The 20,040-nt window shown below is 40.4% G+C and overlaps 2 protein-coding genes across 2 annotated transcripts in view; one reads left to right on the top strand and one right to left on the bottom strand.

Moving 5' to 3' along the window:
* Window positions 1-620: 620 nt before the first annotated feature.
* On the bottom strand, window positions 621-1,726 carry mrpl41 (mitochondrial ribosomal protein L41). The gene is made up of 2 exons (XM_039802391.1): window positions 1,603-1,726; window positions 621-1,101 (listed from the first exon to the last, which is right to left on the bottom strand). Exon 2 carries the CDS (start codon window positions 1,077-1,079, stop codon window positions 672-674), a length of 408 nt encoding a protein of 135 aa, XP_039658325.1. The 5' UTR covers window positions 1,080-1,101; window positions 1,603-1,726; the 3' UTR covers window positions 621-671.
* A 307-nt stretch (window positions 1,727-2,033) lies between these two features.
* pnpla7b (patatin-like phospholipase domain containing 7b) overlaps window positions 2,034-20,040 on the top strand; it is a 52,472-nt gene continuing 34,465 nt past the window's right edge. Inside the window, exons 1-7 of the mRNA XM_039802392.1 lie at window positions 2,034-2,085; window positions 6,629-6,672; window positions 7,684-7,758; window positions 9,094-9,181; window positions 9,683-9,759; window positions 10,364-10,458; window positions 12,074-12,214. Coding sequence (XP_039658326.1) covers window positions 6,631-6,672; window positions 7,684-7,758; window positions 9,094-9,181; window positions 9,683-9,759; window positions 10,364-10,458; window positions 12,074-12,214 — 518 coding nt within the window. The 5' untranslated portion in view covers window positions 2,034-2,085; window positions 6,629-6,630. The remainder of the gene's footprint in view (window positions 2,086-6,628; window positions 6,673-7,683; window positions 7,759-9,093; window positions 9,182-9,682; window positions 9,760-10,363; window positions 10,459-12,073; window positions 12,215-20,040) is intronic.

The following is a 20,040-nucleotide window of genomic DNA, read 5'->3' as shown; positions in this document are numbered from 1 at the left end:
GATGCTTTTATATAGACCTTAGTGGTCCCCTAATATCTGAAGTCTCTTTCCCAAAATTCAGCCTTGGTGCAGAAATACAGCCACTAGAGCCAGTCCCACAATGAGCTTTCCTTAGGATGTGCCACTCATTAATGTTAAAAAAGGTGAGTGAAATGTGAAATGTTCATTCCATGGGACCTTTAACATGAATCCAACATATTAGCAAACAAATCGGCCTATTCGTGAGGGTTCACTGTGCCACATGGATGTTTAACATCAAAACATGATTTATAAAGCTTGCCAATTAATTTAATAGCTTATTATATGCGCTTAAAAGGTACGTATAAAGGCTTTAGGCCCCACACTTTATTGTAGGCCCATCTTAATAAGCAACTTATACAATATATGTAGAAGGGGGTCCCTGCTCAGTCTGTCACAGTTAAGAGGTCCTTGGCCTAAAAAACGTTAACAACCCCTGCTGTATGTTATTGTTTGTTCAACTGATCTTTACAACGACTAATGCACAACTCTGCAGTATGGATCATAGCCTATAAAAAAAAAACATGAAGTTTTTTTTTAAGATATAAAAAAAAAAAAAAAAAAAAAAAATTTATATTTTTTTTTTTTTTTTTTTTAGTTAGTCTGCAGCTTTTTGTCTTTCTTTGTAACTACATTACATTGTGAGTGCATCTTTAACGCACGTAGTTCTTGGGATACAGCTTGAAGAGCTTTCCGTCCTGGTTGGGCTCAAATCCATATTTCTCCAGCTGTTCTTTGCTGAAAGTGCCCTCTTCAAAGTCTTTCTTGATCCGAGGGGCCACAACTTCAGCAAACACACTTTGTGCTGTGAGTGGAGGCTCTGTTCCTCGAGGAGAACGATATGATACGTAGGGTTTGAGTTTGAATCCCTCCAAGTTAGGCACCACAAACTCAGGAATCATGGTCCGTATGGACAGAAACTTTCTGCTGGAGAGCTTCAGTCCAGTGGGCCTTGCACCCCTGCCTTTATTATGAGTCCTTGATCCACGCTTACTGGTGAACTCAGCCATTCTGTCCGCTCCTCTTACCAAGCCCCTCATCAACGTGGATAACACACCCATGGTGCCACAGCGTTTCCTCCTCCTAGGATAGAGAAAAGGAATTATTTTACACATGTATGATAGTAAATACAGCACCATGATTTACATCCTTTTATATAACGTTACGTATGGATAAAGTATGACAACCGGGAGGCCAAAGAAGCAACGTTAACGTTGTTTCCGTTTCGTTTGTTAACACTTAACTGTTACTGCATGGATTAGCTAACTATTTAGCGTTGCCTTGTAATAACACATTGTTCCATATGTAGTAAAATGCGTTCAGGTAAGGAAAGCCCTGTGTTAAAGTTAACGTTAGCTATAGCTATTTGTCTGACGTTAACTTGGCTGGAAAATGCAGTGTTGCCTTCAGCTAGCTAACGCTAGCTAACGATAATTTACGAGCCAGCAAATGTTGCATCGTTGCTGGCAAGCTAACGTTGACAGTTACTTATGTGTTTATACCAAAATAGTTGTTACAGTCTAAATGTCATAATTTTGAATTGCCATAAATTCATAAATTGTTACAAAATTTGACTCCTCTCACCTTGAGCCCACTGTTGTTTCAATGCGAGCAATGTGCCGCTAGACTCTCCAAGGAAATGCTCCGTGATTGGCCGAAAGGCAACAGCATTCACCAATTGCAATTCGAGATACTAGTAGAGAACTGTCTGTGATTTGGTGCATCAAGTAAACCAGAGTTACCTACAATACCGACAAATTACCTTTCAAAATAAATGCTTAAAAGGCACAGTGTGTGCAAAGCAAAAATATGTCTAAGTTCTCTGTTATTGTTAAGCCGAACTATGGATATACTTTGTATCACTAGGGAGTAACATTTAGCTATTGAATTGCACCATTAATCATCTTTCGGAGAGAATGTTGATGGAGGCATTGACAAGACTCAACATTTTCGTCAATAAGGGTTTTATTTTGATAGGAATGACAGGACATTCAGATTTGTTTTACTGAACAGTCTTGACACTATTGTTGGTATGTAGCTATACTCAAAAACTTTGACACAAGAAAGGTACGTGGGAAAAAGTGTTTGGTCGGTTCTGTCGAAGAGGGTTAGCTGAAGGTTAATTTATTTGTTTGTATGTGTTATAGATTCTGTCAATGCAGACTTGTTCGTTCAGTTTTTTTGCTTGCATTAGGTTGTTTTCTTGCTGTGTAGCGGGCTGCAGCCACAGAAGCGAAGTCGGCGGACTGTGAGCGATAACGTTAACAATTGTGACATTAAATGTTGGCTCTGTACTGTAAATTGTCAACTAGAAGTAAATATTAAACCATATAAGTTTTACTTATTTTGCTTCATCCACTAAATCCTGTCAACCAGGAATATGATGCTTTTTTTGCACTCACTTCGATGAAAATAGGATACGACGTGAATGACTAAAATCCACTTTTCAATTCGTCACAGTGCAAAAAACGTCTATTTTTGAATGGAGTTTGGCGCAAGAACACAGACAGGTCAACATGGAAAGTAAATACGCGGCAGAAGTGTCCCTCATAGATGTAACGGTATCTGGAAAACAAAATAACATTATACACACCCCTTGGACGAGCTTTCTACCATGTTTTGCAGTGTTGTGTTTGGGGAGCCCGTTAGGCTAACGTTACGTTGGCGGTGTGTGAGAGCAAGAGGGGGTGTCTGGTTACAAGCACTGAGCTTGTGAGTAACGTTAGGTGATCTTTAACCCACATTTGTGAATCCTTTTGCTCTGTGACTGTGTCAGTCAGGACGGTTGAGCAAGGCGCTTTCTGTATGTCTCCACCACTGTTCTAGGAACAGTCTGCCAGAGCCTCGCAGAGAGTAGCCTATTGATATGTTGTAAAGGCCAACTTAAAACCTACCTTTTTATGACCGCGGTGAAGATAGTTTAATATTTGACATTTGTCGGTTTTCGCGGATGTTAATACTTCGATTTCCCCCAGTTTCTGGGTATGTTGTAGAGCTTATTTAGACAGACGTTTCACACTTATTTTTAACTCAAAATCACCAAAAATATCGACACAGTTTAGAGCGCAAAGAACTGAATGTCTGTCCAACGCGCCCGTCACAATAGGCATACTTAGGGACCGTCGTAAAATTGCAACTCCACTAATTTTAATCTTCATTAACTTTTTTGTTTTACAACATAGACATCTCAAACCACTTCCATTAAAGAGAGGGAGAGCCATTAAACATTTCACACTTGTGAATTAGTAAAAATAAATAAATGTAAATAAAGATGTAGGCTATAGTTACCAATAAATATGGTAGTTTCAACCATTTTCTAATTAATGAATATATTGACAGCAAACCACCTGTAATATGTCTCAGACATCCTATCACAAATTTCACAGCTGTTAGTTTGTGAAAAAGTAGTTAGCAAATCCCGTAGCATCCTCATCAGTGACCTATAGTCTATAAATGCATATTTAAAGCTTTTCAATTCAATGGCTTTCTCATTTTTGAATATAAACACATCAAACCACCTGTAATATGTCTCTGGCATCCTGTCACAAATTTCACAGCTGTTAGTTTGTGAAAAAAGTCTTTAGCAAATCCCATAGCATCCTCAATGCATATTTAAAGCTTTTCAATTCAATGGCTTCCTCATTTTTTACTATAATCACATCAAACCACCTGTAATATGTCTCTGGCATCCTATCACAAATTTCACAGCTGTTAGTGTGTGAAAAAGTAGTTAGCTTATCCCGTAGCATCCTCATCAGTGACCTATAGTCTATAAATGCATATTTAAAGCTTTTCAATTCAATGGCTTCCTCATTTTTGACTATAATCACATCAAACCACCTGTAATATGTCTCTGGCATCCTATCACAAATTTCACAGCTGTTAGTTTGTGAAACAGTAGTTAGCCTATCCTGTAGCATCCTCATCAGTGATCTATAGTCTATAAATACATATTTAAAGCTTTTCAATTCAATGGCTTGCTCATTTTTGACTATAATCACATCAAACCACCTGTAATATGTCTCTGGCATCCTGTCACAAATTTCACAGCTGTTAGTGTGTGGAAAAAGTAGTTAGCCTATCCTGTAGCATCCTCATCAGTGACCTATAGTCTCTAAAATTCATATTTAAAGCTTTTTAATTCAATGGCTTGCTCATTAATGAAGCTAATCACATCAAACCACCTGTAATATGTCTCAGACATCCTTTTACACTTTTCACAACCGCAAGTTTGTGAAGGTCTTTAGCAAATCCTTTAGCATCCGCATAACTGACATGTTGTCTATAAAAAGATTATTATTTTAATAGGTTTCTCATTTATGAATGTATTGACATCAAACCACCTGTAATATGTCTTGACATCTTTTCACAACTTTCACAGCTGTTAAAATCAAATCCATCTGTATTCATTATTAAAAATCAATAATAAATCTATCACTTAGTCAGGGAGGGTGTTTGTGGCCTCGCTGCTCTGGGTTTTGTCCGGTCGGCGGGTGGGTCCTAGGGGCTGAGTGCATTTGTTGGCCCCCTGGAGTGGGGGGCTGTCACTGCTGTCATGGGGTGGCTGCTGTCCCTTTCCTTTGGCGGGTGGCGGCGGTGTGTGGGGTGCTGCTTCGCTGCTGGGTAGGGAGGGCCGCAGGGGGTTGGAGGTGGCGGGCTTCTGGCCTGTTCTGGGTGAACTTGCCTTCTGGGTGCGGCGGGGCTGCAGGTCTGGAGGCCGTGTGGCAGCTCGATCCCTTGGGGCGGGGGGGGGCTGTTGCCTGCCGCAATGGCCCGGTGGTGCGCCGGCATGCCTGCGGACTGTGTGGGGGATGGGGATGGGGTTGGGTGCCGGGGTGCGGTGACAGTGGTGGCGGGGCCGAATAGGGGCAGGGGTTTCATTTCCTTGTTTTGGTGACTGGGGCATCGATGCGCGGGGTGCTGCATTGCCGTTGGCTGGTGGCTGGATTGGGGGCGTGGTTGGGGTGCTGGCAGCTGTGGAGTGTGACTGTGTTTCCCTGTGGGGGATTCCGGCACTGGGACGTGGCAGTCTGCGCTGTTCAGTTTATTGCTGAACACAGAATTTAATATTCTGATGGGGCGTGGCCTCAGTACACAAGGAGGCCCTCTGGCAAGGTTGTCTTGTCCCAAAAGCACAACAGGTTAGCCTCTTTGGTGAAATGAGAAGCGTGTTGAAATAATAACCTTTAAATATGCATTAAATAGCCAACAGATCAGGGATATTGATAAGGTATTTTCAAAGTTTTTTTTCCCACAAACTAACAGCTGTGAAAGTTGTGAGAAGATGTCTGGATATTATATTCGGTAAAAGTTGAGCGTAAGCCATTGAAATGTAAAGCTGTATATATATGAATGCTATAGGATTTGTTAAAGACTTTTTTCACAAACTAACAGCTGTGAAATTTGTGATAGGATGCCAGAGACATATTACAGGTGGTTTGATGTTATTATAGTAAAAAATGAGCAAGCCATTAAATTGAAAATCTTTAAATATGCATTTATAGACTATAGGTCACTGATGAGGATGCTACGGGATTTGCCAACTACTTTTTCACAAACTAACAGCTGTGAAAGTTGTGATAAGATGTCTGAGACATATTACAGGTGGTTTGATGTCAATATATTCATTAATTAGAAAATGGTTGAAACTACCATATTTATTGGTAACTATAGCCTACATCTTTATTTACATTTATTTATTTTTACTAATTCACAAGTGTGGAATGTTTAATGGCTCTCCCTCTCTTTAATGGAAGTGGTTTGAGATGTCTATGTTGTAAAACAAAAAAGTTAATGAAGATTAAAATTAGTGGAGTTGCAATTTTACGACAGTTCCTAAGTACACCTATTGTGACGGGCGCGTTGGACAGACATTCAGTTCTTTGCGCTCTAAACTGTGTCAATATTTTTGGTGATTTCGAGTTAAAAATAAGTGTGAAACGTCTGTCTAAATAAGCTCTACAACATACCCAGAAACTGGGGGAAATCGAAGTATTGACACAGAGCTACTGAAGGTAACACCCACGAAAACCGACAAATGTCAAATATTAAACTATCTTCACCGCGGTCCTTTACCGCTAGGCCTTTTATTAAACAACTCATTAATCAATTTTCTTTATCTATCTACCTATGATCTATGTATTTATTTATATGTACTCTGATGGTTTTAGTTGGTTTTATAACTTATTTTATTATTTGTTTTTATTGTACTTATTTATTTATCTGTGTTTTATCAGTTATTGTACTTGTTAGCCACTGTTTAGAGCTTTTCATTTATGTATATATTTATTTTATCTTTTGGTTTTAAGTTTCTTGCCTCTGGTGTTTCCTCACTTATAATGGATAGTGTGTGTGTGTGTGTGTGTGTGTGTGTGTGTGTTGGGGGGGGGGGTGTCAAATCCCGAGCTATTGTATGATCACATTAGCGTCATCAAAAGATAGTACCATCTTAGCAAGAGATAATCTACTTAATTTTTAAATGCACATTTTCCCTTATGACATGTTGTCATTGATGACTTTTATTTAAGGCACTCTTTATGGTTTCAATTATTTCTTTTCAGTTTACGATATTGCCTTGTTTTAGTGCTGCATTATCTTTTTTGTTTATCAGGCATGGGAGACAATAATGAAGAGGAGAGCTGCAGTATATCCCCGGTATGTCGTTCCTCAACACTAGTAATTGCACTTCATTGTCTAAAAATAAAGTTGTCCTTAGACAAGCATTTAGGCACCAGATCTAACAGTCATAACCTGGCATGGATCTAGGCATAGGCATTCTAGGCACCTAGAGCCCATTTGCACCTAGGTTGCCCAGTAAGAGGGAAAAGTCAAAATATTTGTTTTCATATAGTTTAAAGAAATTATTTTAAACTGTAAATTTCCAATCTAGCACTTCATATACAGTGGTGCTCATAAGTTTATGAACCCATGCTAAAGTTGACTAAAAAGACGGATTTGGAAATTGATCTTAATGCCTTAATTTAAAAAAAATGGAAAAATCCAACCTTTAAGGACACCAATTTTCTTTGTGAATGAATAATGTATCGTAAATAAATAAATGTTCTTCCTTAAAATACAGGGGGCATAAGTAAGTACACCCCTATGTTAAATTCCCATAGAGGCAGGCAGATGTTTATTTATAAAGGCCATTTATTTCATGGATCCAGGATACTATGCATCCTGATAAAGTTCCCTTGGCCTTTGGAATTAAAATACCCCCCCATCATCACATACTCTTCACCATACCTAGAGAATGGCATGGGGTACTTTTCATAAAATCATCTCTCAATGCAAATCAAACCAACTTTTAGGCTAACTGAAATAAAACCATGCCAATCTCTAGGTATGGTGAAGGGTATGTGATGATGTGGGGCTATTTTAATAATGGTTGTAATGGTCATAACTCAGATGTGTATTTCCCCGTGCAATACATAAGAAATTCATTACTTATCCATAATGCTTTTCTGTGTTAGGTAAAAAAACAACAACAATGGATTAATTTTGCCTTCATGAAATGCTAAAGAAACTGAAATGATTAAGTTGTTGCTTAGTCATATTTTCAACTAAAGCCTGCTGTCCAAATACTTGCTCTGCTCTGATTGCTCTTCCACTTGTTGTCCAGCTGGTTTCATTCTCTCCTTGTTGTTCCCGTGCTTGATCTTTCAGAGCCTGGTTTCACTCGGTAGCGAGATCAAGGCCGGGATGCAGCAGTTTTTGAAGGAAAGGACGGAGGCCAACATGGTAACCATGACACGCCATTTCTGACTCGAGTGGTTTGACTGCGACGTTGTTTGCAAATGTTTTGTTTATTGTTTTAATGAATGTTATTAATAGGGCCAGGTATTGTTCCAAAAATGTCGATACTGGTACCAATACCAATACAGTGACTTCAATACCGGTTCCTGAATTCGATGCCAGTTTTATAAAATCCATTTTAACAAAAAGAAATTACAACATTACACATTCCGGCAAACATCGTTTTATTTATTTTCCACCTCCTATTACGTGAGCCGTCTCTGTGTAACGTCGAGTTTTTCCTACGGGCCTCTGCGACGTGTAAAGTTAGACAGCCAATCACAGACATTATTAGACTATTAGGCCCTGGCCGATTATTAGGTCGTTTTTTTTGGCAGTTTGCAGATTATCTGTATCAGCGTTTTATTTGCCTGATAACTGATAAAGTTAATGAATGCTCGGCTACAGCTCTGTGTCTGTCCCTCTGCTTTGGTTTGACTCACCACTGAGTCTGACTTAATGTCCCCCCCATAACACTATCTGACTCTCTTTTACTCTGTATTATGTTCAAAGTTTCTAATTAAATAATAGCTTAAAGCATTTAAACAAAGTTTTGTGTTGGAGTGTGTAACATTCCAAAATCTTAATTTTAATTTTCACTGTAAATGCATTTGGGTTCCAAATATTGGAACGATCGGTTTCATTAACTACTAATTAGTCTATATCCTTGGCGTTCCACTTCCAGGATTGCTCCGTTGCTGCTGGAAAATTGGCCGGATTTCACTCCTTTAGACCGGATGTCCGTTGCCTTGGGCTTTCTTTGTGTTGGCGTTCTAACCTCCGGGTGGATTTGTGAGGACTATGGTTAACTGCTCCTCAGATCTCTGCAGGGTAAATCCAGACAGCTAGCTAGACTATCTGTCCAATCGGAGTTTTCTGTTGCACGACTAAAACTACTTTTGAGCGTACACACGTTCCACCAAAACAAGTTCTTTCCTGAGACTATTTTGCAGCGGCACCGCAGCTTTTCTCCGGCGCTTAGCACCGCCCAAGACGATTGTGATTGGTTTAAAGAAATTCCAATAAACCAGAGCACGTTTTCCTCCCATCCCAGAATGCTATGTGGACTCGCCAGACCCTCCTCCAGCGCGCTTTGGAGGAGGGTCTGGCAAAGCGAGACTAACTACTAATAATCGGTATCGGCCTTGAAAAACCAGTATCGGTCGATCCCTAACCAGTGGATGGGTAGAATAAAAGAGATGGTTCTCATACAAGATATGTACATTTTAGTTAAATATTTGAGTACAGCCCATTTAAATGTGTTTTCTGTTTTTCTTCCAGTGGACGGCTGTGCTGATTGGAGCTGTGACAGTTGTTTCGGTCCTTGGCATTGTTGTTCTCCTTCTTTACAGAAGATACAAACTGTCAAGTCAGTGCCCTGCACACTCTACATCCTCTTCTAGTACATTTCTATCTAACATTTTTCAGTATGTAAAGATGTGCAAATACACGGTTTGTGCATTAATAGGTGTCGGGTCAGTGTGGTGATTGTTACAATGTTAGATGTCTTTATCATACGTCAGTGTTTCAGAGACAACATGAACCTTATTCACAACTCATGCAAGCATGCATTTTAAGGGTTAGGTTCAAACTAGTTATTGGTTTTTGAAAAATCGTCAGTGTTAATCATTTTGTAGTTATAGTACAGGTAATTGATTCTTCATGTAATTTGCAAAAAGCTAAATCAAGTAGTCAGTGCATACATTTAGTTATTGTCAGGGATTAAAAGCCCTGAAACTGCAGGGTGATTTAATCAGACAGGTTTACTGCATCAGCCCAGTACATCAGTTCAATGCTAGTATGAAGGACACCGACCGATTCATGCGGTGGATTGCAAATGATCTTACAGAGGATGTCTGGTGTGTTTCAGAGGAGGCTGGCGTTCCACAATATCGCTTCAGGAAGAGAGACAAGGTGATGTTCTACGGCCGAAAGATCATGAGAAAGGTCAGTGCCATCTTAAACATCCTACTCTGTGTCACCCTTTTCTCTAGCGAGGGCCCCTGCTGCTGCTGCTGCTGCTGCTGCTGCACCGTGTCCATGTGTTTATTTTATATTTATTTTATAAATAACTATAACCATCCCCAACCTGGCAAATGTTCAGCAAGTCCTACAGGATATCACACAGTGTAAATATCCAAGTTATACTGTTACAATGTGTGACAGACAATATAGAACATTAAAGTAGGCTTGCTTATCACTTTAAAAAAAGAACAATGGAGTGACTGTACAGTTTTTGGCTACTCTATCCACCTCTGGTGAGGATACTGCCATTACATTTAAATTAATAAGTAAAGTGAAATACTCAGTGTTCTTTGGACAAGTAGTATGTCATTGCAGAGCTGGCCAGTTGTTGTCACAGAGTGACGGGCCAATGAGTTGGCCATCATTAGGCCCTGTTGCTCGTGGCGCACAACAAATACCTTCTGTAACTTTAGATATCTGATATTAGCACAATTGGCATTTTCATTATCATAAACGGTTTGTTTGCCTTTTGTAAATCGTCACTTGTACCCAAACATGTCAAATCACCAAACTTTTCCTGTTGCAGGTTCAGACGCTGTCCTCAGTCCCTGCCTCTAATTCAAACTCAGCTTCCCGGCAGAGAGTGAGGAAGAGGACCAAAGTCCTGTCGATAGCTCGCAAGTGAGTCCCTTTTTTCAGCATTTGGTGTGTTGACAGACAATCAGCTTCGATGGTTGAAAGTTCATTCTTTTGTCAAAATAATCCTAAAGTCCAAGTAAGCGAACCTCGGGTTAAGATTATGTTATCAAAGAAGATAAACTGGTATTTTAAGATACCAGGGAACAGGGAAAATGCATGATTAGAGCCAGCCACCACTAACTGTTAGATTTACTGTATGTCTGTACTGTATCTCAATACTAAGTATTATTACTACTGCTACTCAATAATTTCATATATTGCTGGGTAGTTTAATCTATTAAAATACCTCTTCATTTATTATTTGATTATATTTTGTATTTATAATCTAAATCTGCAAAAGGTCGAATATTTGCCTCTGAGATGTAGTGGAGTAGAAGTATAGCATAAAATAGAAATACTCATATAAAATACAAGTATCTCAAATTTGTGTAGCAGTACATGAGTAAATGAACTGTTATGTAATGTTACAATGGAGAAAGCAATACAGGAGGCCAAGCAGACGTCCCGTTCTGTACTAGGATGATGAATTTTAAAAACAGGTGAAGGGCTGCCGCGTGTTGCCCGTGCCCAGGACAAGCTGATCTCTACAGCCCCCCCCCCCCCCCCCAGCACACTATTTAAAGGTTAGAGGGTCTTTTTGGGCCCTCTCTTACCCAGGGCCTGAGACAACTGACACGGTGCCCCCCCCCCATAAAATACTATATTTAAATTCTTTATTGTCAACCTAAGCAGTCAAAAACTAAAATGAACAGACATAAATGTATTAAAAGGGAAGATTTGTAATAGAATATGTTTTCAAGAAGTTCAGAAAAGAGGTTTAGTTTAGTTTGTAAGGATCCCCATTAGCCCTGACCACTGATGGAATGTAAGTACATTTACTCCAGTACTGTACTTAAGTCCAAATGTTGAGGTACTTTACTTGAGTCTTTTCTTTTCATGCCACTTTCTACTTCTACTCCGCTACATTTCAGAGAGAAATATTGTACTTTTTACTCCACTACATTCATCTGTTACAGCTTTAGTTACCAGTTACTTTAGTTACTCCACTACATTCATCTGTTACAGCTTTAGTTACTAGTTACTTTACACATTAAGATTCCTGCACACAGAACACATGTAGTTTATAAAATCTGATGTTAGATTCTAAAGTAAACTAGCCAACAATATAACGGCTACAAGTCCAGCTGAGATGATGAGACCATTAAACACACAACTGGTTGGATCCTTTACTCTTTCTACAATGGTTTAATACAACAACTAAATTTTCCTGGAGATGTTTACGTACTTTTACTTAAGTAACATTTTCACTGCAGGACTTTAACTTGTAACAGAGTATTTTTACAGTGTGGTATTAGTACTTTACTTACGTAAACTGTCTGAATACTTCTTCCACCACTGGCCCTGACGTCTTTTTGGGGTCCGACAGGAATCACAGTAAGTTCCATTTGAGACGTGAGAAACTTGGTTTAGAGTGTTGAAGAATAGATATTATAAGCTGAAACTTGGTTCAGAGACTTGTTCTACCAATCAGTACAGTAAGTTGTACATCTTTCCAGTATGAAGAATGTCTCTTTTTTTATGTGTGTGTTTGTGTTAGGATCCTGCGCATCCGGAAGGAGCCCCCCACCCTGCAGCCCAAGGAGCTTCCTCCATGTCTGCTGGAGGCTGACCTGACTGAGTTTGATGTGCAGAACTCCCATCTGCCCTCTGAGGTGCTGTACATGCTGAAAAATGTCAGGTAAGTAAAATGGCATGCCTTATTTCCATTTTCCACATTAACAACAGCACACTTGTTTCTATGCAGTCCCACCAACACCCCAGAGCGAGTACAATCAAATTAATTATCTAACAAATAATAATAAATCTAACTAATAGTCCTCCACCAGAACCACCTCATTTTCACGTAGTAACATACTGTATCGACCTAATAATAATAATAATAATAATAAACTTTATTTATGTGGCACCTTTTTAAGTAAGGGATAATGTAGAGCGAGATAGTCAGCCTGAAGGGGTTAAGTACAAAAGTTATCGGCCACCGTTCCGGTCAGGACGGTAACCTTTACCTCTGATGAGCACGGCTCTCTGGCGGAAGCCAGGTCTCAGGGTGAGTGCTGAGTGGGCTAACCATGGATCTATATCCACGACGTTCCACTTCCGGGATCGCTCCGGTGTTGGCGGAAATTCCGCCGGATGTCAGATAAACCAGAACACATTTTTCTCCCATTCCGGAATGCTGTGTGGACTCGCCAGACCTTCCTCCGCAGCGCCGTGGAGGAAGGTCTGTCAATGCCAGACTACCATGGAGATAACTAATGCACGTCTGTTTGCACTGTTGCCAATAGCGCTGTTAGCGATCCCTGTTTCCTTCACCCTCTTTCCCCCTTTGATCCGCTGATCAGCCGTATGAGCTCAATATGAACACACATTTTTAATTAAAAACGATTTTATTGATTTGAAAATGGTCTGCGATCAAAACTTCGTCAATGGCAACAGTCTCATATACTGAGTCTGTTACTGTATACAGAATATTTTTTTTAAATGCTGTGATTGACCAATCAGAATCAAGTGTTCGAAGACTTCCGGTTTGGATCATGTAGTGACAAGACGTGCCAACGAGAAGCTCCTGATACTTTGGACTTAACTGCGATAAAAACTCTCTAATATACGTACTGGCGTCGAGTTAACAGTTTCAGTTGATTTATTTTTTCTTATTTACTACCGAAATTGCACGTTCGGAACATGCCGAGCTCTCAAAAGGCCAGAGGAGATACAGAGCCGAAGAAAACAACGCTGAGTAGCAAAGTGGCTAATATGGCGTCGGCTACAGCTAGTAGTGAACTCGCTGCGATGCTAACAGCAGAAATGGAAAAACAACGCGAAAATCTCAAAGAAGACATGGCTACACTCATTCAAGCATCTCTGGCACCTATCCAGTATAATTATAGCTACGTTTCGAATAATGTGATACACTGGGACAAAGAGTTACATCTGTGGAGATCACTGCAGGCGAGAACTTTGAAGCCCTCTCTAGAGTGGAGAAAGCCGTCTCTGAACTACAGGCGGTGAATGCTACACTGGTAGACCACATCGACGACTTGGAGAACCGTTCTCGGAGGGCAAACCTACGTATAATAAATGTGCCAGAGGGCAGTGAACCCAACGGTGATATGGTAACTTTCGTCTCTACGCTGTTGAAGGACATGATGGGGAACCAGGTGTTTGCCACCCTGCCCGAACTGGACCGGGCGCACCGCGCTCTAATGCAGAAACCCAAAGATGGGCAGCCACCTCGAGCCATCATCGTTGCTTTTCATAAATATCAAGACCGGGAGAAGGCACTACGCTGGGCTAGACAGAATGTGATGCAGTATAAGGGACATGCACTAAGACTATATCCTGACCTCAGTGCTAACCTCTCTAAGAAACGTGCAGCCTACAAGAACGTCAAATCAGCCCTGTATCAGAAGGGAATCCAATTCAGGCTTCTCTACCCAGCGCGCCTACGAGTGTCTTATGGAGGGGATACACTGATGTTTGAGACACCGTCGGAGGCTGAGGCGTTTTACACTCGTAGGAAGGCCGGCATCTCTGCTGGTCCTGAACATGAGGACTAACTGAACGCTGGCTATTCAATGACGCCGGGTAAAGTAACAGTCATAGCTAACGCAGTGTCGCCTACAGTAATTCTTGATTTGCTACGTTGTCATGTATGATTAACCCTGGGTGTTTTAAGACATTCAGATTTGTTATTCTATTAGGGCATGTTCACGTGTTATTACATAGGGCTGAATACTGGAGCTTGATTTACGTTCAGAGTTTGTTTGTTCCATTTTAGTCAGGAGCTCTCAAAAGCAAAGTTTAGGAAATTAAGGTGAAGTGTTGGAAGTGTTCAGAAGTGGGACGAATCCTGCGTGCTGCCAGTTTGGCAGAGAAAGGGAATGTTTTGGGGATGTGGGGGCTAACGACTGGACCTTTTTTTCTTTTCTATATTTACTGTAAACTTTTTGGATTTCATTATATGCTGTCTGTTGAGGGAGGTAGGCGTGACATGTGCATGGTTATGAACAAAATGAGTCTTGAACACTGTATTCATAACTTTATTGTGTGGCTATGACTAACAATTTAAAGGGTGGGTGTGGGGGGTCAGCGATCAGGTTTGTATCATGGAACGTTAAAGGGCTCAACAGTCCAGTAAAGAGATCTAAAATATTTCCCACCTTAAGAATTTAAAGGCTGATATTATATTCCTTCAGGAAACCCACCTACGTAAATCTGATCAACTACGTTTAAAAAAACAGTGGGTGGGACAAATCTTTCACTCTAGCTTTAATTCTAAAGCAAGAGGGACAGCAATACTAATACACAAGAGAATTCAGTTTGCCTCCTCTGGTGCTATATCTGATCCACAAGGCCGCTATGTTATAGTCCCCGGACGGATTCTCCAGACACCGGTTATACTAGTGAACTTGTACGCTCCTAACTGGGATGATGTGGGGTTTGTGCAACAACTTGTCTGTACATTGCCAGATCTAAATTATCATTTTCTGATTTTAGGGGGTGACTTTAACTGTGTCATAGACCCCAACTTAGACAGATCCAACCCTAAAGTACATACCCTTTCAAAAATGGCCAGTACATTTTCAAGATTTTTCGATCATGCAGTATGTGGATCCCGCGTTCTCTTTAATCCTCAGTGCAAGACCTTTTCTTTCTATTCTAACGTTCATCACTCGTACTCAAGAATTGATTACTTTTTTATTGATAAAAAACTCATGGGCTGCTTGGAGAAGGTTGAATACGCCGCCATCGTAGAATCGGACCACGCCCCCATACTTATGGATCTCTTTTTTGATCACAACTACACTGGTCGTCCTCAGTGGCGCTTTAATTCTACATTACTGTCAGATGGGAAGTTCTGCAATTTAATCTCTGTAGCCATCAGCAGGTTTTTGGAAACTAATAAGTCAGACTCAGTTTCTCCGTCATTACTTTGGGAAACATTTAAAGTGGTTAGTAGGGGAAATAACTAACACTATTCGCCACCAGATAGTAGAAAGGAAAAAAAAAAGACAACAGTTAATAGATTTGATATTTGATCTAGATATGAAGTGTTCAACATCTCTAAGCCCATCACTCTATAAAGAAAGAATTGACCTCCAAACTCAATATAATTTACTTTCTACTTCGGAAACAGAGCAACTTATTATGCGATCGCGTGGGATGTTTTATGAACATGGTGAAAAAGCGGGCCGGCTTTTAGCTCATCGACTAAAATCTAAATCGACATCACAACATATTTCTCAAATCGAAGACACGACAGGAAAACTGACTACAGATCCTCTCAAAATAAATTATATTTTTAAAGATTATTATTTTGATTTGTATAATTCAGAATCACTTAAAGACTCATCACTCTTTGTAAATTTTTTTGATAAAATACGAGTTCCTACTAGGGCTGGGCGATATATCGATATAAACAAATATATCGATATATTTTTTAATGAGATATGGAATTAGACCATATCGCATATATCGATATAGTTCAAATGTGATCCTTGCTCCCATAGATATGTCGCCGTGAGGTTCTAAACATACGTCAAAACCCGCCGCCATATTGGAACAGGGGGCCGAAGCATTCAGATCAACGCTAAAGATGCCGGACTTTTGTACTGCTTCATTATGTTCGATAGAGGAAATGAAAAGAACAAACAGCAATGGATAACATTTAACAGGTGACAATGTGTTTTATGATTATATATGCCGCCTTCGACCAGCAATCTGAGCTCCGGCGGCAGCGGGAGGCGGAGAGCCCCGTGGCCGCCGCCGCGTCTCTTCCCCGGCAAAAACACAGCTCGCCTCGCTGCTGCGCTCGGTCCCCGCTGATCCAGATCGGACCAGCCAAAGACAGAGTGGTGATCGGTAGGATCTTACGTAGTCCAGGACGAACTGTATGTCGATATCGGGCGGAAAGTTCCACTAAGTTTGCCGTGGCGAGGCGGACGGAAAGAAGCTACAGCGGGGGCAGCGACCGTCTGCGGCTGCAGGATCTGGAGCTCAGTGCCCGTTAAAATTACATGTAACACGATAAATACATACAGAAATAAATAGTGGAGGAATGAGCCTGGACATTTCAGTCTGTTTAAACTTCACCTTGAAGCAGAAACTCTTAGTTCAGAAGGGTGAAGTTTCCGTTTGGACTCAGATCTGTGAACCGATCATAATAAATTTCTTTGTTTTGTAGTCGATAGTTCATCTTAAGTTTATTTAAGTGGAAGCAGTATCAAGTGGAAGAATGGGACTATAACCTAGGCTTACAGGCATGAGGCATTACATTTTGAACAAAGTAGATTATATTAATATCTAAAGCTTAATTGACCTTTGGAACGAATCACAAATAGCCTATGGAGCTTTGATTTCAAAAAAGGTACTCCTGTTATACAGTATTTAGGTTTACATTTTATTGTTATTTTAACAGCTGAGCATTTAATCATGAACCAGGTGAAGAAACCGGTTTATTATTTATTTGATTTTGCAACTGTTTCTATGAAACTACTTGTGACATGTCATATTTGATTTGGGCTTTGACTGAACATTTGCTCTCACTTCGCGGAAAAAAATATCGGGATATATATCGTATATCGATATTCAGCCAAAATATATCGGGATATGACTTTTGGTCCATATCGCCCAGCCCTAGTTCCTACCCTCTCTGATGGCCAAAAAGAGCAATTGGATCAACCGCTAAGCCTTGAAGAAGTTGCCTTTGCCATCTCTGCAATGCAAAATGGGAAGGCCCCAGGGCCAGATGGCTTCCCTATGGATTTTTATAAGAAATTTTCTGGTCAACTAGCCCCCCTGTTATTAGATATGTTTAACCATTCCTTGTCCCAAGGTGAATTACCAGGATCCCTTACCGAAGCATCTATTACTCTTTTGCTGAAACCTGGTAGGGACGCATTTAAATGTGGTTCATACCGACCTGTATCACTGTTAAATTCTGATGTTAAAATACTTTCGAAATTGTTAGCGATGCGATTGGAGGCACCCTTGTCATGCCTGATTTCAACCGACCAGACAGGTTTCATTAGAGGGCGTTATTTATTTTCTAATGTGCGACGTCTTTTAAATGTACTTTACAGTCCTTCACCTAATGTCGTACCAGAAGTAGTGGTGTCGTTAGACGCGGAAAAAGCTTTTGACCGTGTAGAATGGGATTACCTTTTCTTTGCATTGAAACAATTTGGTTTTGGTAAAACATTTAGCCAGTGGATCCAACTTCTTTACTCCTTCCCACAAGCATCAGTGATCACAAACCAGCTCCGCTCACAAAATTTTCCCTTATCTAGAGGCACCAGACAAGGTTGCCCACTTAGTCCACTTTTATTTACATTAGCAATAGAACCATTGTCCCTCGCCCTGAAATCTACACCCTCCATACAGGGTATTCCTAGATGGGGAGTGGAAAATAAACTATCCCTTTATGCGGATGATATGCTGCTCTACATATCAGACCCACTGTTAGGTATCAATAAAATACTTGCACTGCTGCACACTTTTGGACAGATCTCTGGCTACAAACTTAATTTATCAAAAAGCGAATGTTTGCCTGTAAATGAGTCAGCGAGGAAGATCCCAGATCATGCTCTACCATTTCATATATCAAGGTCAGGTTTCAAATATTTGGGCACTAATATAACTCCTGTCTTCGAAGATCTTTTCGATGGGAACTTTGCCCCACTCATTGCCAAACTTAAAGCAGATCTACAAAGGTGGGATATCTTACATCTGACCTTAGCTGGCAGAGTGAACTGTGTCAAAATGAATATATTACCGAGGTTTCTATTTTTGTTTCAATGTCTCCCTATTTTCTTATCAAAATCCTTTTTTCATCAGATAGACACATTAATTTCAAGATTCATATGGAACGGTAAGATTCCTAGGATAGGTAAAGACCTACTCCAGCGACCAAGAGCAGTAGGTGGGTTGGCCCTCCCTAATCTTCGGAGCTATTACTGGGCAGCAAACATCCACAAAATAACACATTGGGTGCAATCTCCAGATACAGATTGGTGCGAGTTGGAGAGAAGGTCATGTGTGTCGGCCTCTCTACATGCTCTGGTCACATCTAGCCTCCCTGTCAAGATTTTTCAGTTTACATCTAACCCAGTGGTCATCTCCACTCTCAGAATATGGACTCAGTTTAGAGGGCATGCTAACATGAAGAGAACACTTTTGATCCAGAGCCCACTGTGTAACAATCACACGTTTTTACCAGCCAAATTAGACCAGGCCTTTGCAGGATGGCATAGGAAAGGGATCCACAGATTTGGGGATCTTTACAGGAATGGCATATTTTCTAGTTTCGATGACTTGAGTTCTAAATATAACCTTCAAAAAACGGACTTATTCCGTTACTTTCAAGCCCGCCAATTTGCTAAGAGCCATAGCTCACAATTTCCTGCTCTCCCGGAGAAATCCCTAGTGGACTCACTTTTAGAAGTTCCTTCTGGGTTGAAAGGTTTCACAGCCCATTCATATTCGATGATTATGTTACTTGATGATGTCAAGATAGACAAGATCAGAACTGCGTGGGAAAAGGAACTTGGAACTGGAATCTCAGAAGACGTTTGGACTAAAGCTCTAACAAGAGTGAACAGTAGCACTTCCTGTGCAAGACTGGGTTTAATTCAATTCAAAGTTCTTTACCGCCTACACTGGTGTAGAGCTAAGATATCCTCATTCTATCCTAATGTTGATAGCAAATGTGTAAGATGTCATGTTAATGTAGCAGACTTGACACACATGTTTTGGTCATGCCATAAACTAGCACGATACTGGTCAACTATATTTGATGTAATGTCTGAAGTGCTTAGGACAGCTTTAGAACCATGCGCTACAGTTGCCATATTTGGTGTACCAGATGAAGGCACAAACTTGACACAAAATCAACTCAACATCATAGCATTTGTCTCTTTACTGGCACGTAGACGTATTTTGCTACTTTGGAAGTCAAGCTCCCCGCCCACTGCAGCACAATGGCTTAAGGATGTAATGCTGTTTTTACATCTAGAGAAGATTAAATTTACAATAAGAGGCTCTAACAAATTCCTCTCAGTGTGGGAATCTCTATTGTCATACTTTAGCAACCTCCAGGCCCTACCGGTGTAGTGAGTGACCATCCTGGCCGACTCTGAAGGATTGACTGCCCCCCTCCATATTCAAGCTGCACTATATATAGACACCTGGCTATAGTATTCCCCTATGGTGTGTCGTCACAGAGTTTTGAAGGCGTGCCGTCCTTCACGGTAATTATATTTGTTTATGTTTCAATTCTAAGTATGTATTTTCTTTATAATTGTCTGCATTGTTAATCATTTCTTATTTGGTCCAGTCGGGGTGGGATGGGGTGGGTTGAGAGGGGACTGTTTTGTGCAAGAAAAAGGAAAAACTCATATCTGTAACGATGTGTCTGTTCATAATCTATATTTCTCAATAAAAAGAGGTTTAAAAAAAAAAAAAAAAGAATCAAGTGTTCAACAAGGCCATGTAATGACACCTTTT

Source organism: Perca fluviatilis, chromosome 6 (assembly GCF_010015445.1).
Source record: "Perca fluviatilis chromosome 6, GENO_Pfluv_1.0, whole genome shotgun sequence".
Taxonomy (NCBI): domain Eukaryota; kingdom Metazoa; phylum Chordata; class Actinopteri; order Perciformes; family Percidae; genus Perca; species Perca fluviatilis.
This window is presented reverse-complemented; position numbering and strand designations above follow the sequence as displayed.

Excerpts from the sequence above, each read along its gene's own strand:
- mrpl41 (XM_039802391.1), bottom strand. The coding sequence starts at position 1,079 with ATGGGTGTGTTATCCACGTTGATGAGGGGCTTGGTAAGAGGAGCGGAC.